The sequence below is a fragment of the Ranitomeya variabilis genome, chromosome 4 (assembly GCF_051348905.1).
Source record: "Ranitomeya variabilis isolate aRanVar5 chromosome 4, aRanVar5.hap1, whole genome shotgun sequence".
Taxonomy (NCBI): domain Eukaryota; kingdom Metazoa; phylum Chordata; class Amphibia; order Anura; family Dendrobatidae; genus Ranitomeya; species Ranitomeya variabilis.
Genome location: NC_135235.1, coordinates 412,896,699 through 412,913,472, shown reverse-complemented (window position 1 = coordinate 412,913,472; position 16,774 = coordinate 412,896,699). Strand labels below are relative to the sequence as shown.

Genomic DNA, 16,774 nt, shown 5'->3' with positions numbered 1-16,774 from the left:
GCTGATCACATGTAAACAATGTGTTCAGTCGCAGTGTGTGTGTGTTTCTTACAGATGAATCTAGTGGTGAAAATCCACTAATGAGATCTCTCAGTCCTCTGGATTCCCATGACTGTGGCAATGAAGATCATTATGCCACAGAGGATAATCAGGTAGATAAACTTATAAACTCTCCAAGAATAGAATTACGTTACTTTTCTATGCGACAGTGTAGTTGGGCATTACCTAATCTACCCATGAATTATTGTTCTGATTTATTGTGTAACCTTATCCTGCTTTCTCTCAATATCCTCTTTCTTAATCCATCCACATAAGAATCTGGAAGAAGGCTTGCTTGCTGACAAGTGTGATGCAATAGTGGGAAAAGATGAGACCTCTGTTGTGGCTGAATCCTGTTCTAAGGAAGAGAAAACTCCTGAAGATATAAGTCCAGGTGAATGCAAAAAAAAAAAAAAAAATTTGAAAACAAGAGTTTGACTGTTGTAGGTGATGAAGGCTCCTGTCACCTCCAACACAGTAGTTCCCCTCTAATAATGGCATTAAATCAACATGGGCATAAGACTGTGCTCACTTCTCTTTAGAGCACTGTTTGCTTCTGGCATATGCATCAAACATATCCATAGGGCTCCTTTCAGTCGACAAATGTTAACTGTCCTTTTTACAACCATTTAGCCGGCATATAGCCTCACTATTAAAGGTTTTGTCCCTTATTTAAACCACATTTGGTTGTGTCCTTAAGAAGGAGGTGTATATACTTTGAAACGTGTCGACAAATTACATTTTCCTTGGCTCCAACCTTCACCTGAATAGGCAGCGCATGATTAACCTCCATCTCTTCCCACCAACATTGCTTTTCTCATTATTACACATAATTTATGGATATCTATGGTTGAACAATGAATTACTTGTTTGCCCTGCAAATACCGTATATACTCGAGTATAAGCCGACCCGAGTATAAGCCGACCCCCCCTAATTTTGCCACAAAAAACTGGGAAAACTTATTGACTCGAGTATAAGCCTAGGGTGGAAAATGCAGCAGCTACCGGTGAATTTCAAAATTAGAAATAGATACTCCATACAATTCATTATGGCCCCATAGATGCTCCACATAAAGCTGTGCCATATATAATGCTCTGCACCGTTCATTATGGCCCCATAGATACTCCACATAAAGCTGTGCCATATATACAATGCTCTGCACCGTTGCCCCATAGATAGCTGTGCCATATATATAATGCTCTGCACCGTTGCCCCATAGCTGTGCCATATAGTGCTCTGCACCATTGCCTCATAGCTGTGCCATATAGTGCTCTGCACCGTTGCCCCATAGCTCTGCCATATAGTGCTCTGCACAGTTGCCTCATAGCTGTGCCATATAGTGCTCTGCACCTTTGCCCCATAGCTGTGCCATATAGTGCTCTGCACCGTTGCCCCATAGCTGTGCCATATAGTGCTCTGCACCGTTGCCCCATAGCTGTGCCATATAGTGCTCTGCACCGTTGCCCCATAGCTGTGCCATATAGTGCTCTGCACCGTTGCCCCATAGCTGTGCCATATAGTGCTCTGCACCGTTGCCCCATAGCTGTGCCATATAGTGCTCTGCACCGTTGCCCCATAGCTGTGCCATATAGTGCTCTGCACCGTTGCCCCATAGCTGTGCCATATAGTGCTCTGCACCGTTGCCCCATAGCTCTGCCATATAGTGCTCTGCACCGTTGCCCCATAGCTCTGCCATATAGTGCTCTGCACCATTGCCCCATAGATGCTCCACATAAATCTGTGCTGCTGCTGCTCCACATAAAGCTGTGCCATATATACAATGCTCTGCACCGTTGCCCCATAGATAGCTGTGCCATATATATAATGCTCTGCACCGTTGCCCCATAGCTGTGCCATATAGTGCTCTGCACCGTTGCCTCATAGCTGTGCCATATAGTGCTCTGCACAGTTGCCTCATAGCTGTGCCATATAGTGCTCTGCACCGTTGCCCCATAGCTGTGCCATATAGTGCTCTGCACCGTTGCCCCATAGCTGTGCCATATAGTGCTCTGCACCGTTGCCCCATAGCTGTGCCATATAGTGCTCTGCACCGTTGCCCCATAGCTGTGCCATATAGTGCTCTGCACCGTTGCCCCATAGCTGTGCCATATAGTGCTCTGCACCGTTGCCCCATAGCTGTGCCATATAGTGCAATAAAAAAAAACAAAACATATACTCACCTCTTGCTTGCAGCTCCTCGGCGCCATCTTCCCGGCGTCTCTCTGCACTGACTGATCAGGCAGAGGGCGGCGCGCACACTATATGCGTCATCGCGCCCTCTGCCTGAACAGTCAGTGCAGAGAGATGCCGGGAAGATGGCGCGACGCCCGGCGGGTGGAACGAGGACAGGTGAATGACATACTTACCTGCTCCCGGCCTCCCGCTCCTTCCTCCTGCGTGTCTTCGGTGCCGCAGCCTCTTTCTCTATCAGCGGTCACCGGCACCGCTTCATTAGAGAAATGAATAGGCGGCTCCACCCCTATGGGAGGTGGAGCAGCCTATTCATTTCTCTAATGAGCGGTCCCACGTGACCGCTCAGGGGAAGAGGCTGCGGCACCCGGAGACCGTGGGACAGGCAGGGGGAGCGCCAGGAACGCCGGAACTAGGTGAGTATATGACAGTGCTCACCCGCCGACCCCCACCACCGATCATGACTCGAGTATAAGCCGAGGGGGCACTTTCAGCCCAAAAATTTGGGCTGAAAATCTCGGCTTATACTCGAGTATATACGGTAATTGGCTCTCCTACAGCTACATCAATGCTAAAATGTTCATCTTATGCTCTCAGAACATGGTGACACAGTTCTGTGCAAAAGCTTTATACCGCTATGGGAAACGATGCTTCAAGTGAAGAATGCTTTCAAGAATAAAATGGAAAGTGAATGAACAATAGAAAAATTCAAATCAACATTTGGTGTGACTTCTGTTTTGTCTTTAAATCAGCATCAAAGCATAATTTCTTCGGGTACACTTTTTTTTTTTTTTTAATTCGTCAGGAAGGTTGTTCCAAACATCTGGTACAACTGACCACCGATCTTCTGTAGGCGTAGGCTTGTGTAAATCCTTTTGTCTCTTCATAGAATTCCAAACAGACTTGATGATGTTGAGATGAGGGCTCTGTGGATGCAATATCACTTCCAGTACTCCTTGTTTTTCAGTCCCCTGAAAATATTTCTTAATTACATTGGCTTGCATGTTAATGGTTGTTGTTTGGTTGTAGAATACATTTTGGAGCTAATCGGACAACTCCTTAATGTTATTGCATGATGGAAAATTATCTTCCTGTATTTCTTAGAATTGAGGACTTCAAGAAATGGTCAACACTGAGGATGACCACACAGTGGGCGGCCAAAGAAACTTAGTACAGCAGCTGATACACATCGGCCCTGATTCCTCATTGCTAATCTTGCCTTTCTATGAAGTAATTTTTAGTAGTTGTACTTTTATTCTCTATATGTCCTGTACCATTTTTTTTTTAAGTTGTCATTCTTTCCTATTTTTTTTTTTTCTTAATCTTCCTTGACAACTTTGTTTATCCAGGTGTGACTATTAATTTTTATTTTTATTTTTTTATGTTGAGGGGGGGGGGGGGTACATCTCACTCCTCTCCCACACTTGAGTAAGGTTTATAGAGGAGTTTTCAATTTGGTGCATATTTGCTATATCTTTTTATTTTTTTTTTTTAAAGGATTTGCAACTTTTGTTCTTGAAAAAGTTAGACAAAAATAAATTAGCATTTTTGATTTTTCACTAATTTTGGGAATGTGCATCATTTTGACGAATCTGGCGCAAAAAGAATCAGAGAACATCACAAGACAGAAAAAGCTGCAAATCATGAATTGGAATTTTCCAATAGTTTTGGGTACAAAATACTAATTCTCCTAAATCAATGATTAAATCGTCCTATCAAAAAAGCTTGGAGAATTTCTTAATAAAATCAACAATTCTTTATTAAACACAATAATTAATAAAACACATAGATTGTAAGTAACACATGATTAGACAATACATGATACCTTCAAGTAAGAAGTGGTACAAATAAGAGAGTTCCTTTAAAAATACATGATTATTCTGACAAAAACACCGTCCTCATTATATTAGACCATGGAACTATATTGACCATGCCGTTCTCAAGAATTGCAGTCACAAATCTCCACAATTTATTCACACAAAATCAATACAGGGGAAAAAAAAATACCGTACATAAAATATAAATGAGAAGGTGTGTCCAAACTTTTGCTCTGTACTGTGTATATATTTTTTTCTACACACCTTCTCATTTAAAGATTTTTCTGTATTTTCATGACTGAAAATTGTAAATTCACACTGAAGGCATCAAAACTGTGTATTAACACGTGGAATTATATACTTAATTTCAGTTGTTTCACACTTTTTTGTTATGTCTTATATTCTAGGTTCTTCAAAGTAGCCACCTTTTGCTTTGATAACTGCTTTGCACACTCTTGGCATTCTCTTGATGAGCTTCAAGAGGTAGTCACCGGAAATGGTTTCCACTTCACAGGTGTGCCCTGTCAGGTTTAATAAGTGGGATTTCTTGCCTTATAAATGGGGTTGGGACCATCAGTTGTGTTGTGCAGAAGTCTATTGGATACACAGCTGATAGTCCTACTGAATAGACTGTTAGCTGCTTTTTTCTTGCCATAATACAAATTCTAAGTAAAGTAAACGAGTGGCCATCATTACTTTAAGAAATGAAGGTCAGTCAGTCCGAAAAATTGGGAAAACTTTGAAAGTGTCCCCAAGTGCAGTGGCAAAAACCATCAAGCGCTACAAAGAAACTGGCTCACCTGAGGACCGCCCCAGGAAAGGAAGACCAAGAGTCGCCTCTGCTTCTGAGGATAAGTTTATCCAAGTCACCAGCCTCAGAAATCACAGGTTAACAGCAGCTCAGATTAGAGAGCAGGTCAATGCCACACAGAGTTCTAGCAGCAGACACATCTCTACAACAACTGTTAAGAGGAGACTTTGTGCAGCAGGCCTTCATGGTAAAATAGCTGCTAGGAAACCACTGTTAAGGACAGGCAACAAGCAGAAGAGACTTGTTTGGGCTAAAGAACACAAGGAATGGACATTAGACCAGTGGAAATCTGTGCTTTGGTCTGATGAGTCCAAACTTGAGATCTTTGGTTCCAACCACCGTGTCTTTGTGCGACGCAGAAAAGGTGAACGGATGGACTCTACATGCCTGGTTCCCACTGTGAAGCATGGAGGAGGAGGTGTGATGGTGTGGGGGTGCTTTGCTGCTGACACTGTTGGGGATTTATTCAAAATTGAAGGCATACTGAACCAGCATGGCTACCACAGCATCTTGCAGCGGCATGCTATTGCATCCGGTTTGCGTTTAGTTGGACCATCATCTATTTTTCAACAGGACAATGACCCCAAACACACCTCCAGGCTGTGTAAGGGCTATTTGACCAAGAAGGAGAGTGATGAGGTGCTACGCCAGATGACCAGGCCTCCACAGTCACCAGACCTGCACCCAATCGAGATGGTTTGGGATGAGCTGGACCGCAGAGTGAAGGCAAAAGGGCCAACAAGTGCTAAGCATCTCTGGGAACTCCTTCAAAATTGTTGGAAGACCATTTCTGGTGACTACCTCTGGAAGCTCATCAAGAGAATGCCAAGAGTGTGCAAAGCAGTCATGAAAGCAAAAGGTGGCTACTTTGAAGAACCTAGAATATAAGACATAATTTCAATTGTTTCACACTTTTTTTGTTAAGTATATAATTCCACATGTGTTAATTCATAGTTTTGATGCCTTTAGTGTGAATGTACAATTTTCATAGTCATGAAAATACAGAAAAATCTTTAAATGAGGAGTGTCCAAACTTTTGCTCTGTACTGTATGTATATATATATAATATATATGGTGATATTTCATATTCTTTTATTACACTGTCCTCTAGAGGGATGGAAAGAATTACATCCTATTGGTGATTTAAACCAAATATACTGCTGCAATCATTTCTATACAGTTCCTTATATGCCTTTTTGCAGATTAAGCCAAGCACCATCCAATACCCATATATATCTCCTTTAAATTTATATCATAATCACTGCAAAAGTGCATAAACAAAGAGGAAAGTTTTGCAAAGTGCAATATAGTAGTATTATATTGATGCAAGGCAATCCCCATAGCAAAAAGATGCATATAACCCTTAGGGTGACATACCACTGAGTCAGACTTGAAGGACCACGTGTGGGAACCCCCTAATGCACTTTTCGCGTTCTTGCTTCTTCCGAAGGGGTACATCAGGGGGCCGCCATTGATTCCCGCCAATTTTGCGTTCAAAGTCAAACGGTGCTCCCTTGCTTCTGAGCCCGGCCATGTGCCAAAATAGTGGATTTCCCCCGCATACGGGGTATCGCTATACTCGGGAGACATTGCACAACACATTTTGTGGTCCATTTTCTCCTGATACCCTTGTGAAAATATAAAAAAATTGGTTCCAAAGTAATTTTGTTGTGAAAAAAGTAAAATGTTAATTTTTTTTTCCTTCTACATTGCTTTAGTTCTCGTGAAGCAAGCATCTGAAGAGTTAATAAACTTCTTGAATGTGGTTTTGTGCACCTTGAGGGGTGCAGTTTTTAGAATGATGTCACTTTTGGGTATTTTCTGTTATATTGACCCCCCCCCCCCCCCAAATAAAATGTGAGGTGGTCCTTAAAAACAATGGTTTTGTAAATTTTGTTGGAAAAATGAGATCGCTGGTCAACTTTTAACCCTTATAACTTCCTAACAAAAAATACATTCTTTCCAAAATAATGCTGATGTAAAGTTGACATGTGGGAAATGTTATTTATTAACCTTTTTTTGTGACACCACTCTCTGATTTAAGGGTAAAAAAAATTAAAGTTTGAAAATTGCAAAATTTTCAGATTTTTTTTTTTTACAGATTTCCGTTTTTGTTTTGCATTTATTTATGAAAAAAAACAGTTACATCGAAGAAATTTTACCCCTAACATATGTCACGAAAGACAGTCTCAGAAACGGTGGGATTCGGTTGAAGCGTTCCAGAGCTATAACTTCATAAAGCAACAGTGGCCAGAATTGTAAAAATTAGCTTGGTCATTAAGTACCAAATTGGCTCTGTCACTAAGGGGTTAAAATAACTGACTCCTGAATGCAATGATGGGGTAAAGTAAGAAAAACTATTTTGAGAACATTTAGGCCAAACTAGGTCTTGTCGTTTCTTCAAAGGGTTATTAAATGTGTCTACAATGAACACAATGTCAGCACTATATTTGCCTTACACTGTTGTTCAATTGAAGCCTGTGTGTTTGTATATAATATTTTGCTACGGCCCCTGATTAGCTTTTGCGAGTTTCAAAAATCAGCTTGTCCTACTCCTTAAAAAATGTTCATCTCACCATCTACCTTTTTAAAGAAAAAACAATGCCCCAGTTATATTTCATTATTGGAGTGAAACTATTTGATTGTCAAGTACCAGCAAACTCAGTTGCCTGGGCATTTTGTGAAGTGGCCCCAGAACTGCCCCAATTTGTATTTACCGTATGTTGTAAGTAATTGCTTCTGTTGGTGACTTTGTCATTATCTTACGCTCTTGGTTTACATTTGATGATGCCAGGTTCTAGCTTTATTTCTTGTATATAGCAGAGCAAGGAAAAATAACTTTCCCTTACTTTCTTACAATGTTTTCTTTATTATCCAAAATTAGTATGATCTCCCATGTGGGATTGTTTCTCACTGTGTGTTTTATGCTTTCCACTATTTAGGTTCTTCTGGTGCAGACACTTTTCAGCTGAAGTCTTGTCTTCTCCAGAACACAGTAGACCATTTTCTGACAGATCCCCTGAGGATGGACAAGCAGAAGAACATGCTTCCTGTCAGTATTGTAAACCTTACGTTGGAAATTCTGTACCTCCTTATCGGAGAGGTGAGGATTATGTTGCATGATATCACTCTTACCTGTGAATAAAACACTGGGGTGATAAGGTGTTCTGGAAGTGTGGCCTAAAAAACGCATTTCTTTAGACTGGCCTATGACCCCTCTTCACTTATCTAACTATCCCTGTTTGGCCCATACAACATTTTCTTCAAAATCATGACACCCATGGCATCTGTTCTCACACCCTCCACGCATTTACTAGCGCTCTGTGTCTGTACTGTACACATACTGGCTGGCGAACAGTTCATGCAGCGTTATGTGCATACCCTATTTAGTATACAATGCCTGTATTGTACAATATAAGCACATTTTTACCATTTACCTTTCATATCTCGCCTATTTCCTCATAGATTGTAAGCTTGCGAGCAGGGCCCTCACTCCTCTTGATATCGGAGTTATGTTTATTCTGTAATGTCCTTATTGTTTGGCGCTAAATAATTATAATTTTTTAATTATGGTGATATTAACCATAGCTTTTTCCATAAACAGCATTATACTGTAGTGAAGAAAACACAAGGGGAGTGTGTGATTCCTAGTAGTCATCAAGTGTTAGGAGGCTGTAGCAGGACGCGGAGCCCCATCATAGAATATTTACCTCGATCACAGATAAATGATCAGAAGATCATGGACCTCGCCAAAAAGATCATTGAACTGCTGAGTGGAGAGGTGAGCGCTGCTGGGAATACTGGGGCATTACACAGTAACACAAGGGATGATGTGTCTGGATGATGACTGTATCATTGTGTGTCAGGTTCCTATAAGGTGTCAGGATGTCACTGTCCATTTCTCCATGGAGGAGTGGGAGTATTTAGAAGGACACAAGGACCTGTACAAGAATATTCTGGTGACGGACCACCAGCCACTTGCATCCCCTGGTAAGAAGAGTTCTTATTTATAGTTGATGAAGGATGTCAAGTAGGGTTGAGCGACTTTTATTTTTATAGGATCGGGTCGGGTTTCACGAAACCCGACTTTCTCAAAAGTCGGGTCGAGTGAAATCGGCCGATCCTATAAAAAAGTCGGGGTCGGCCGAAACACGAAACCCAATGCAGTTCAATGGGATACTATGGTTCCCAGGGTCTGAAGGAGAGGAAACTCTCCTTCAGGCCCTGGGATCCATATTAATGTGTAAAATAAAGAATCAAAATAAAAAATATTGATATACTCACCCTCGGACGCGCCCTGCTACTAATCGGCAGGCTTCCTTCCTAAGAATGAGCGCGTGAATGACCTGCGGTGACGTCGCGGCTTGTGATTGGTCGCGAGCGGTCACATGGACAAGCCGCGACGTCATCTAAGGTCCTTCACGCGCTCATTCTTAGGAAGGAAGGCTGCCGGAAAGAAGCAGGGCGCGTCCGAGGGTGAGTATATTCCTATATACTCACCCTCGGACGCGCCCTGCTTCTTTCCGGCAGCCTTCTTTCCTAAGAATGAGCGCGTGAAGGACCTTAGATGACGTTGCAGCTTGTCCATGTGACCGCTCGCGACCAATCACAAGCCGCGACGTCACCGCAGGTCATTCACGCGCTCATTCTTAGGAAGGAAGCCTGCCGATTAGTACCAGGGCGAGTCCGAGGGTGAGTATATCAATATTTTTTATTTTGATTCTTTATTTTACACTTAAATATGGATTCCGATACCGATTCCCGATATCGCAAACATATCGGAACTTGGTATCGGAATTCCGATACCAGATTCAGAAGATCGCCGACCTCATGGCCGACCCCACACAGGGGTCGGGTCGGGTTTCATGAAACCCGACTTTGCCAAAAGTTGGCGACTTCTGAAAATGGCCGACTCGTTTCGCTCAACCCGAATGTCAAGGAGGGAACACTGGAGAGATCGCTCAGAATCTCCCCACTCCCACCAATTTGTCAAGGATCGCAGCCCTGGAAGGTCATGCAGAACCACCCGCTGTTGTCTTTGTTTCGAACAGTTCTCTGCTGCCCTGTATCGTCCAGACAATTACTCGATTAATAGAGGAGGCCACAGTTTGCTTCTACTAATAGGCTGGTTATTGGGGAACTAACAGGGAGCGTATGGTGTATATACAGTACAGACCAAAAGTTTGGACACACCTCATTTAAAGATTTTTCTGTATTTTCATGACTATGAAAATTGTACATTCACACTGAAGGCATCAAAACTATGAATTAACACATGTGAAATTATATACTTAACAAAAAAGTGTGAAACAACTGAAAATGTCTTATATTCTAGGTTCTTCAAAGTAGCCACCTTTTCTCCTACGCCTCATTGGGGGACACAGGACCATGGGTGTTATGCTGCTGCCACTAGGAGGACACTAAGTTAACACATAAAGAATAACTCCTCCCCTGCAGTATACACCCTCCTGCTGGCTCTAAGTGAACCAGTTCTTGCTTAGTGTCTGTAGGAGGCACTTGGGTCTGTTTCAGACCCCACCGTTTTTATTTTTATTCTATTTTTTACTTAACGGAGCGAATGGGGGCGACGGACCCTTTCTAGGTTCCGATCTCCCCCGAACCATCAACAGGCAAGTACGTGGAGCGTTGCTCCCGTATCCTTTCCTGCAACTTTGGATGCCAGCCCTGAGCTCACCTTGCGGGCGACTGTTCCTTCGCGTTCCGATCTCCCCCCTCCATAGCAGGCAACCACATGGAGTAACCCTCCCATCTACCTCTCCTGGAGCCAGGTGCATAGCCGGACATATTATGAATGGCGTCCGTGCAGCCCCCCTCTGCATCACCACTGATATGGCGGATGACCATGGCGGCAGAAGCTCTCCACCCCCTCCCTGACTATGACGACTGTGGATTGAGCACCGGCCCACCGCATCTACCGTGAGTACACTGCGGGGGCCGAGGCCCTGGGGGGTCCTGGTCCCCGGGGTATGAAGGTCCGCATCTCTAGCAGCGAATAAAGCCCGGGTCCGCGGGTGGTCCGCTGTGCGGCGTTAAGAAGGAGCGCGGTTCAGGGGCTCTAGTAGCGGTCGCGACGCCACAACCGCAAGTTTTCAAAATTTAGTCCCTGACTTTTCCCTCATACAGGCCGGAGTTCTTAGCCACGCCCACTGGCAATTACCGCCACCCATCTTTTCCAGCGCTTCTCGTTCCCTGAGAAGCGCTCTCACAAGATCTCGGCGGCTATCTTGGGTCATCCACAGCGCTGATCCTGCAAGCGCACCTAATCTCCGGACTTGGTCTACAGACTTCAGGACCATACATTGCGGACCTCCCCTGGGGACTCAAGACACAGGACCTGGGTAAGCTGCAGATACATAGCTTAACCCTTCCCCTGCTAGTAAGCGCTCTCCTCAAGGCTACCATGTCTCAATCAAGGCCTCAAAGTCTGGGAAAACCTACACTGTATTCTTCGCTGCATGTACCTCTTGTAAGGTCTCATTACCCCGGGGTCACAATACTGCCTTGTGCACAGCTTGTGAACCGGTGACTGTTCAGGAACCACCTGTTACTGGTACCGAACCTAGTGAGCCTGGTCCCCCTGAGTGGGCTACCTCCCTTACCCGGTCTATGGCATCCCTGGCAAAAGCGTTAGAATCGTTCTGAGACCCCTCCTCTAACCAGGGCACTCTTACGGACGACGCTTCCGATCCTCAAAACCCCTCATACTCTAGGGGTCGTACCTTGCCAAGGGGCTCTCGCCCTTCCAGAAAAAGGACTCATGCCATTTCCCTAGACCATCACCGGGTTTCGTGTTCGGAGAGTTCCTTTTCTCGCTCCCCTTCTATCGGGGCTAGCAGAGAACCTGTTTCAGAGGACGACTCTGACACGTCCCTAGATCAGGAATTTCATCACGATCAGGAGACTCGACTCTGAGTCAGTGAATAAGGCTTTGAAACTTGAGGAGGAACCTTTATCTAAAACGGATCATGCCGTGTCCTTTAAGAGGACCAAGCGAGCTCACAAAGTATTTGCTACTCATCCCGAATTTAAGAAAATCGTTGAATCTCACAGGATCTGTCCCGATAAACGATTCACAGGGCAGAAGCTCATGGAATCAAAATATCCCTTTGCCCTGGGTCTAAGAAAAGATTGGTCTCAATCTCCCTGGTAGATCCTCCGGTATCACGCCTGGCTACTAAATCTATCCTCTTCGGAGGGCGCCTCTATTAAAAACCCAACCGATCGTCAGATCGACAATATGGCGCGTTCAGCCTTTGAAGCCTCAGCAGCCGCACTCTCCCCATCTTTTGCTGCTACGTAGGTGGCTAAGGCTATGACCCACTGGGCTGAGGTCTTGTCTGCAGCGGTGCTGGATACCGATCTCCCCCCTGAGATAGCAGACCTCGCTACTCAGATAGCCAGAGCTGGAGATTTTGTAGTTACCGCGTCCCTGGACGCTGCTAACTGTGCTTCGCAAGCAGCAGCAAATGCCATCACCATCCGGAGGTCCTTATGGCTCAGGGACTGGCGTGCGGATTCGGCTTCCAAGAAGTCATTGACTTCTCTTCCATATGAGAGCGGTCGCCTTTTTGGCGAAAAGCTCGACCAATTAATTTCCGACGCCACTGGAGGGAAGTGTAAATTTCTTCCACAACAGAGACCCTTTCGGAACCAGCAGCGGCAGGCTCGGTCCCGGGTTTTTTTTTTTGGGGGGGGGGGGGGGGGGGGGGGGGGGGTTCGCTTCAACTTAAATTGGTCCTCTAATTCCACATCTTCCAGACCTGGCTGGGCAGAACGTAGGGATAGAGGTCCTCAGACCTCTTAGTCTACGTTCACATTTGCGGTCTGCGCCGCATCGTCGGTCGCCGCATGCGTCATGCGCCCCTATATTTAACATGGGGGCGCATGGACATGCGTCGCACTTGCGTTTTGCGCCGCATGCGTCCCTGCAGCGTCCGGGCTCAGAGGACGCAGCAAGTTGCATTTTTGCTGCGTCCAAAATCAATGAAAGAAAGGACGCATGCGGCGCAAAACGCAGCGTTGTGCATGCGTTTTGCTGCGTTTTTGTTTGCGTTGTGCGTTGCGGCGCACAACGCAAATGTGAACGTAGCCTTACAAACCTTCCCCTTCTTGGAGAGGCAGGCCTAGGCAGTCAGGTTAAAGTGGGAGACCTGCCCGGTCTGGACCCTCACAATGACTCCCTGCAGTATCCGGAGGACACCTTCAAAGTAGGCAGCCGCCTGCTTTCCTTCAGCGACACGTGGCTCTCGGTCGTTCACGACGAATGGGTCCGCGACCTAGTGTCCTCCGGATACAAGATAAAATTCTCCTCTCTTCCACCAAATCGCTTCTTCTTGTCTTCTCCTCCCAGGGCAAAGGCATCAGAGTTCTTCCAGGCCATAAGCTCTCTAAAGGAAGACGGGGTTATTATCCCGTTCCCTCAAAGCGAAAGGCTTCAAGGTTTTTATTCAAACCTGTTCATTGTTCCAAAGAAGGACAGTACAGTACGGCCCATACTGGACCTAAAACTGCTGAACAAGTTTGTCAGGGCGCGACGGTTCCGGATGGAATCGCTTCGTTCTGTCATCGCCTCCATGGAAAAAGGCGAGTTCCTGGCGTTCATAGACATCCAGGACGCGTACCTCCACATTCCCATTTTACCTTCTCACCAAAGGTTTCTTCGCTTCGCAATTCAGGAAGATCACTTTCAATTTGCTGCTCTGTCCTTCAGCCTCGCCACCGTTCCCAGGGTATTCACCAAGGTCATTGTGGCCGCCGTCCTTCATACCCGAGGTGTCGTGGTGTTACCGTATCTAGACGATATCCTCATCAAAGGCCTCTCCTTCCGCACCTGCAAGGAGGCCGTGAACATCACAATAGATACTCTCTCGCCTGGGTTGGAAGGTAAACTTCAAAAAATCTTTCCTAGTACCGGCCCAGCGAATTTCCTTTCTAGGAATGATACTGGACTCGTCCCAGGGGTTGGTACTTCTTCCCCCAGAAAAGATCTGTCTTACAGCGGGAAGCTCAGAAGCTCTCCCAACCTCATTCTCACTCTCTTCGTTTCAGGATGAGAGTCCTCGGCAGGATGGTAGCAGCTATGGAGGCGGTCCCATTCGCTCAACTACACCTCCGTCCCTTACAACATGCTCTCCTGGCTGTGTGGGACAGGAACCCGTTCTCTCTTGATCGTCGTTTCCTCCTTCCCCAGCGAGTCAGACAGTCTCTCAGGTGGTGGACATTGAAATCCTCCCTGAATCAAGGGAAGTCCTTTCGGCTAGTTGTGACAACAGATGCCAGTCTTCTGGGCTGGGGAGCAGTGTTCCACTATCACACTGCTCAGGGCCGCTGGCCTCTTCAGGAAGCTCGCCTGCCCATCAGCATCCTGGAAATACGGGCAATCAGGTTGGCTCTTCTTCAATTCTACCCCTTCCTGACTGGTCGTCCCATCAGGATTCAGTCCTACAATGCCACGGCAGTGGCATACATCAACCGGCGGGGGGGAACACGCAGCAAGGCAGCCATGTCCGAGGTAGGCCACATTCTTCGTTGGGCCGAGGAAAACCGCTCAATGATATCAGCGGTTCACATCCCGGGAGTGGAAAATTGGGAGGCAGATTTCCTCAGCCATCAAGGTCTCGATTCCAGAGAGTGGTCTCTCCATCCGGAGATCTTCCACCAGATCTGCTGTCGTTGGGGAACCCCGGACGTGGATCTGATGGCCTCACGGCTAAATTCCAAGGTTCCCAACTTCATATCTCGGTCCCACGATCTGGCGGCCATCGGGGCAGATGCACTCGTTCACTCGTGGCATCAGTTCCAGCTTCTGTACATATTTCCCCCGCTTCATTTGCTGCCGAGAGTCATCAAGAAGATCAGAGCGGAGGGGATACCAGTAATTCTGATTGTGCCAGATTTGCTGTGCAGGGCCTGGTACGCCGAACTAGTTCAACTAGTCGCCGATGCCCCCTGGCGATTACCGAATCGCACAGACCTGTTGTCCCAGGGCCCCATTTACTACCAGAACTCCAAGGCCCTGTGTTTGACGGCATGGCCGTTGAGTCCTGGGTGCTGACACAGGCAGGCTTCTCTCAGAAAGTAATTTCTACCATGATCAGTGCTAGAAAGCGTACGTCTATGCGTATATATCATCGCATTTGGAAGACCTTCTCATGGTGCAAGGACCGAGGACGCCCTCCTCTTGAATTTTCCATTCCTTCCATCCTTGAATTCCTTCAGTCGGGGTTGGACTTAGGTCTCGCCCTTAGTTCTCTCAAAGGGCAGATTTCAGCCTTGTCAGTCCTGTTCCAACGTAAAATTGCCAACAGATTGCAGGTAAAGACGTTCTTTCAGGCAGTCTCCCATGTGGTGCCGCCCTATAAGATGCCGTTGGAACCATGGGACCTTAATTTGGTCCTCGGAGTCTTGCAGGAGTCTCCTTTTGAACCTCTGCAGGACGTTTTCCCTGTCCTTTCTGTCATGGAAAGTTACCTTCCTGGTTGCGGTCACATCCATCCGACGAGTCTCAGAGCTGGCGGCTTTGTCTTGTCAAGTTTCCTCATTTTTCATCAGGATAAGGTGGTTTTGAGAACATCCCCATCTTTTCTACCGAAAGTTGTCTCATCTTTCCACCTCAATGAGGAATTTGTCTTGCCTTCACTTTGCCCGCACCAGTACATCGCACCGAGAAGGCTCTTCACACACTGGACTTGGTGAGAGTTCTTAGGAGATACGTCTCAAAGACGGTGTCTTTCCGCAGGTCAGATGCCCTGTTTGTGCTACCGGAAGGGCCAAGGAAAGGTCTAGCTGCTTCCAAAGTTACAATAGCCAAGTGGAATCGTTCAGCTATCCAGGAGTCCTACCGAGTCAGAGGTCACTCCGTCCCAGCAGGGATTAAGGCTCATTCTACTTTGTCAGTGGGTGCGTCTTGGGCCATCCGGCACCAAGCATCGGCAGCACAAGTCTGCAGAGCTGTGACTTGGTCCAGCCTGCATACATTTACAAAACATTACCATGTTTATTCTCAGGCCTCGGCAGATGCGTCTGTCGGCAGACGAATTTTGCAGGTGGCAGTGCCGCATCTGTAACTTGTGGGTACAAGGAGCAATTACAGTGGATTTTTTCCCACCCAGGGACTGCTTTAGGACGTCCCATGGTCCTGTGTCCCCCTATTAGGCATAGGAGAAATAGGGATTTTTGTGTACTCACCGTAAAATCCTTTTCTCCGAGCCAATCACTGAGGGACACAGCACCCACCCTGTTAGCCTATTGGCTTTAGTTTTTTTCTGTGTTGACTTGGTTTTGACATAGTTCATTCTTGTTAAATGTTAAGCTCCTACTGCTTTTGTTACCGAACTGGTTCACTTAGAGCCAGCAGGAGGGTGTATATTGCAGGGGAAGAGTTATTCTTTGTGTTAACTTAGTGTCCTCCTAGTGGCAGCAGCATAACACCCATGGTCCTGTGTCCCCCAATTATTGGCTCGGAGAAAAGGATTTTACGGTGAGTACACAAAAATCCCTATTTGCTTTGACTGCTTTGCACACTCTTGGCATTCTCTTGATGATCTTCAATAGGTAGTCACTGGAAATGGTCTTCCAACAATCTTGAAGGAGTTCCCAGAGATGCTTAGCACTTGTTGGCCCTTTTGCCTTCACTCTGCGGTCCAGCTCACCCCAAACCATCTCGATTGGGTTCAGGTCTGGTGACTGTGGAGGCCTGGTCATCTGGCGTAGCACCCCATCACTCCCCTTCTTGGTCAAATAGCCCTTACACAGCCTGGAGGTGTGTTTGGGGTCATTGTCCTGTTGAAAAATAGATGATGGTCCAACTAAACACAAACCGGATGGAATAGCATGCCGCTGCAAGATGCTGTGGTAGCGATGCTGGTTCAGTATGCCTTCAATTTTGAATAAATC

General features: G+C 46.1%; 1 protein-coding gene across 4 annotated transcripts in view; it reads left to right on the top strand.

The window, feature by feature from the left end:
• Positions 1-16,774, top strand: part of LOC143765001 (uncharacterized) — a 66,079-nt gene that overhangs the window by 11,488 nt on the left and 37,817 nt on the right. For all 4 annotated transcript variants that reach the window (XM_077251181.1, XM_077251185.1, XM_077251183.1 and 1 more), the window contains 5 exons: positions 55-152; positions 316-433; positions 7,801-7,961; positions 8,463-8,639; positions 8,725-8,848. In XM_077251181.1, coding sequence (XP_077107296.1) covers positions 55-152; positions 316-433; positions 7,801-7,961; positions 8,463-8,639; positions 8,725-8,848 — 678 coding nt within the window. The remainder of the gene's footprint in view (positions 1-54; positions 153-315; positions 434-7,800; positions 7,962-8,462; positions 8,640-8,724; positions 8,849-16,774) is intronic.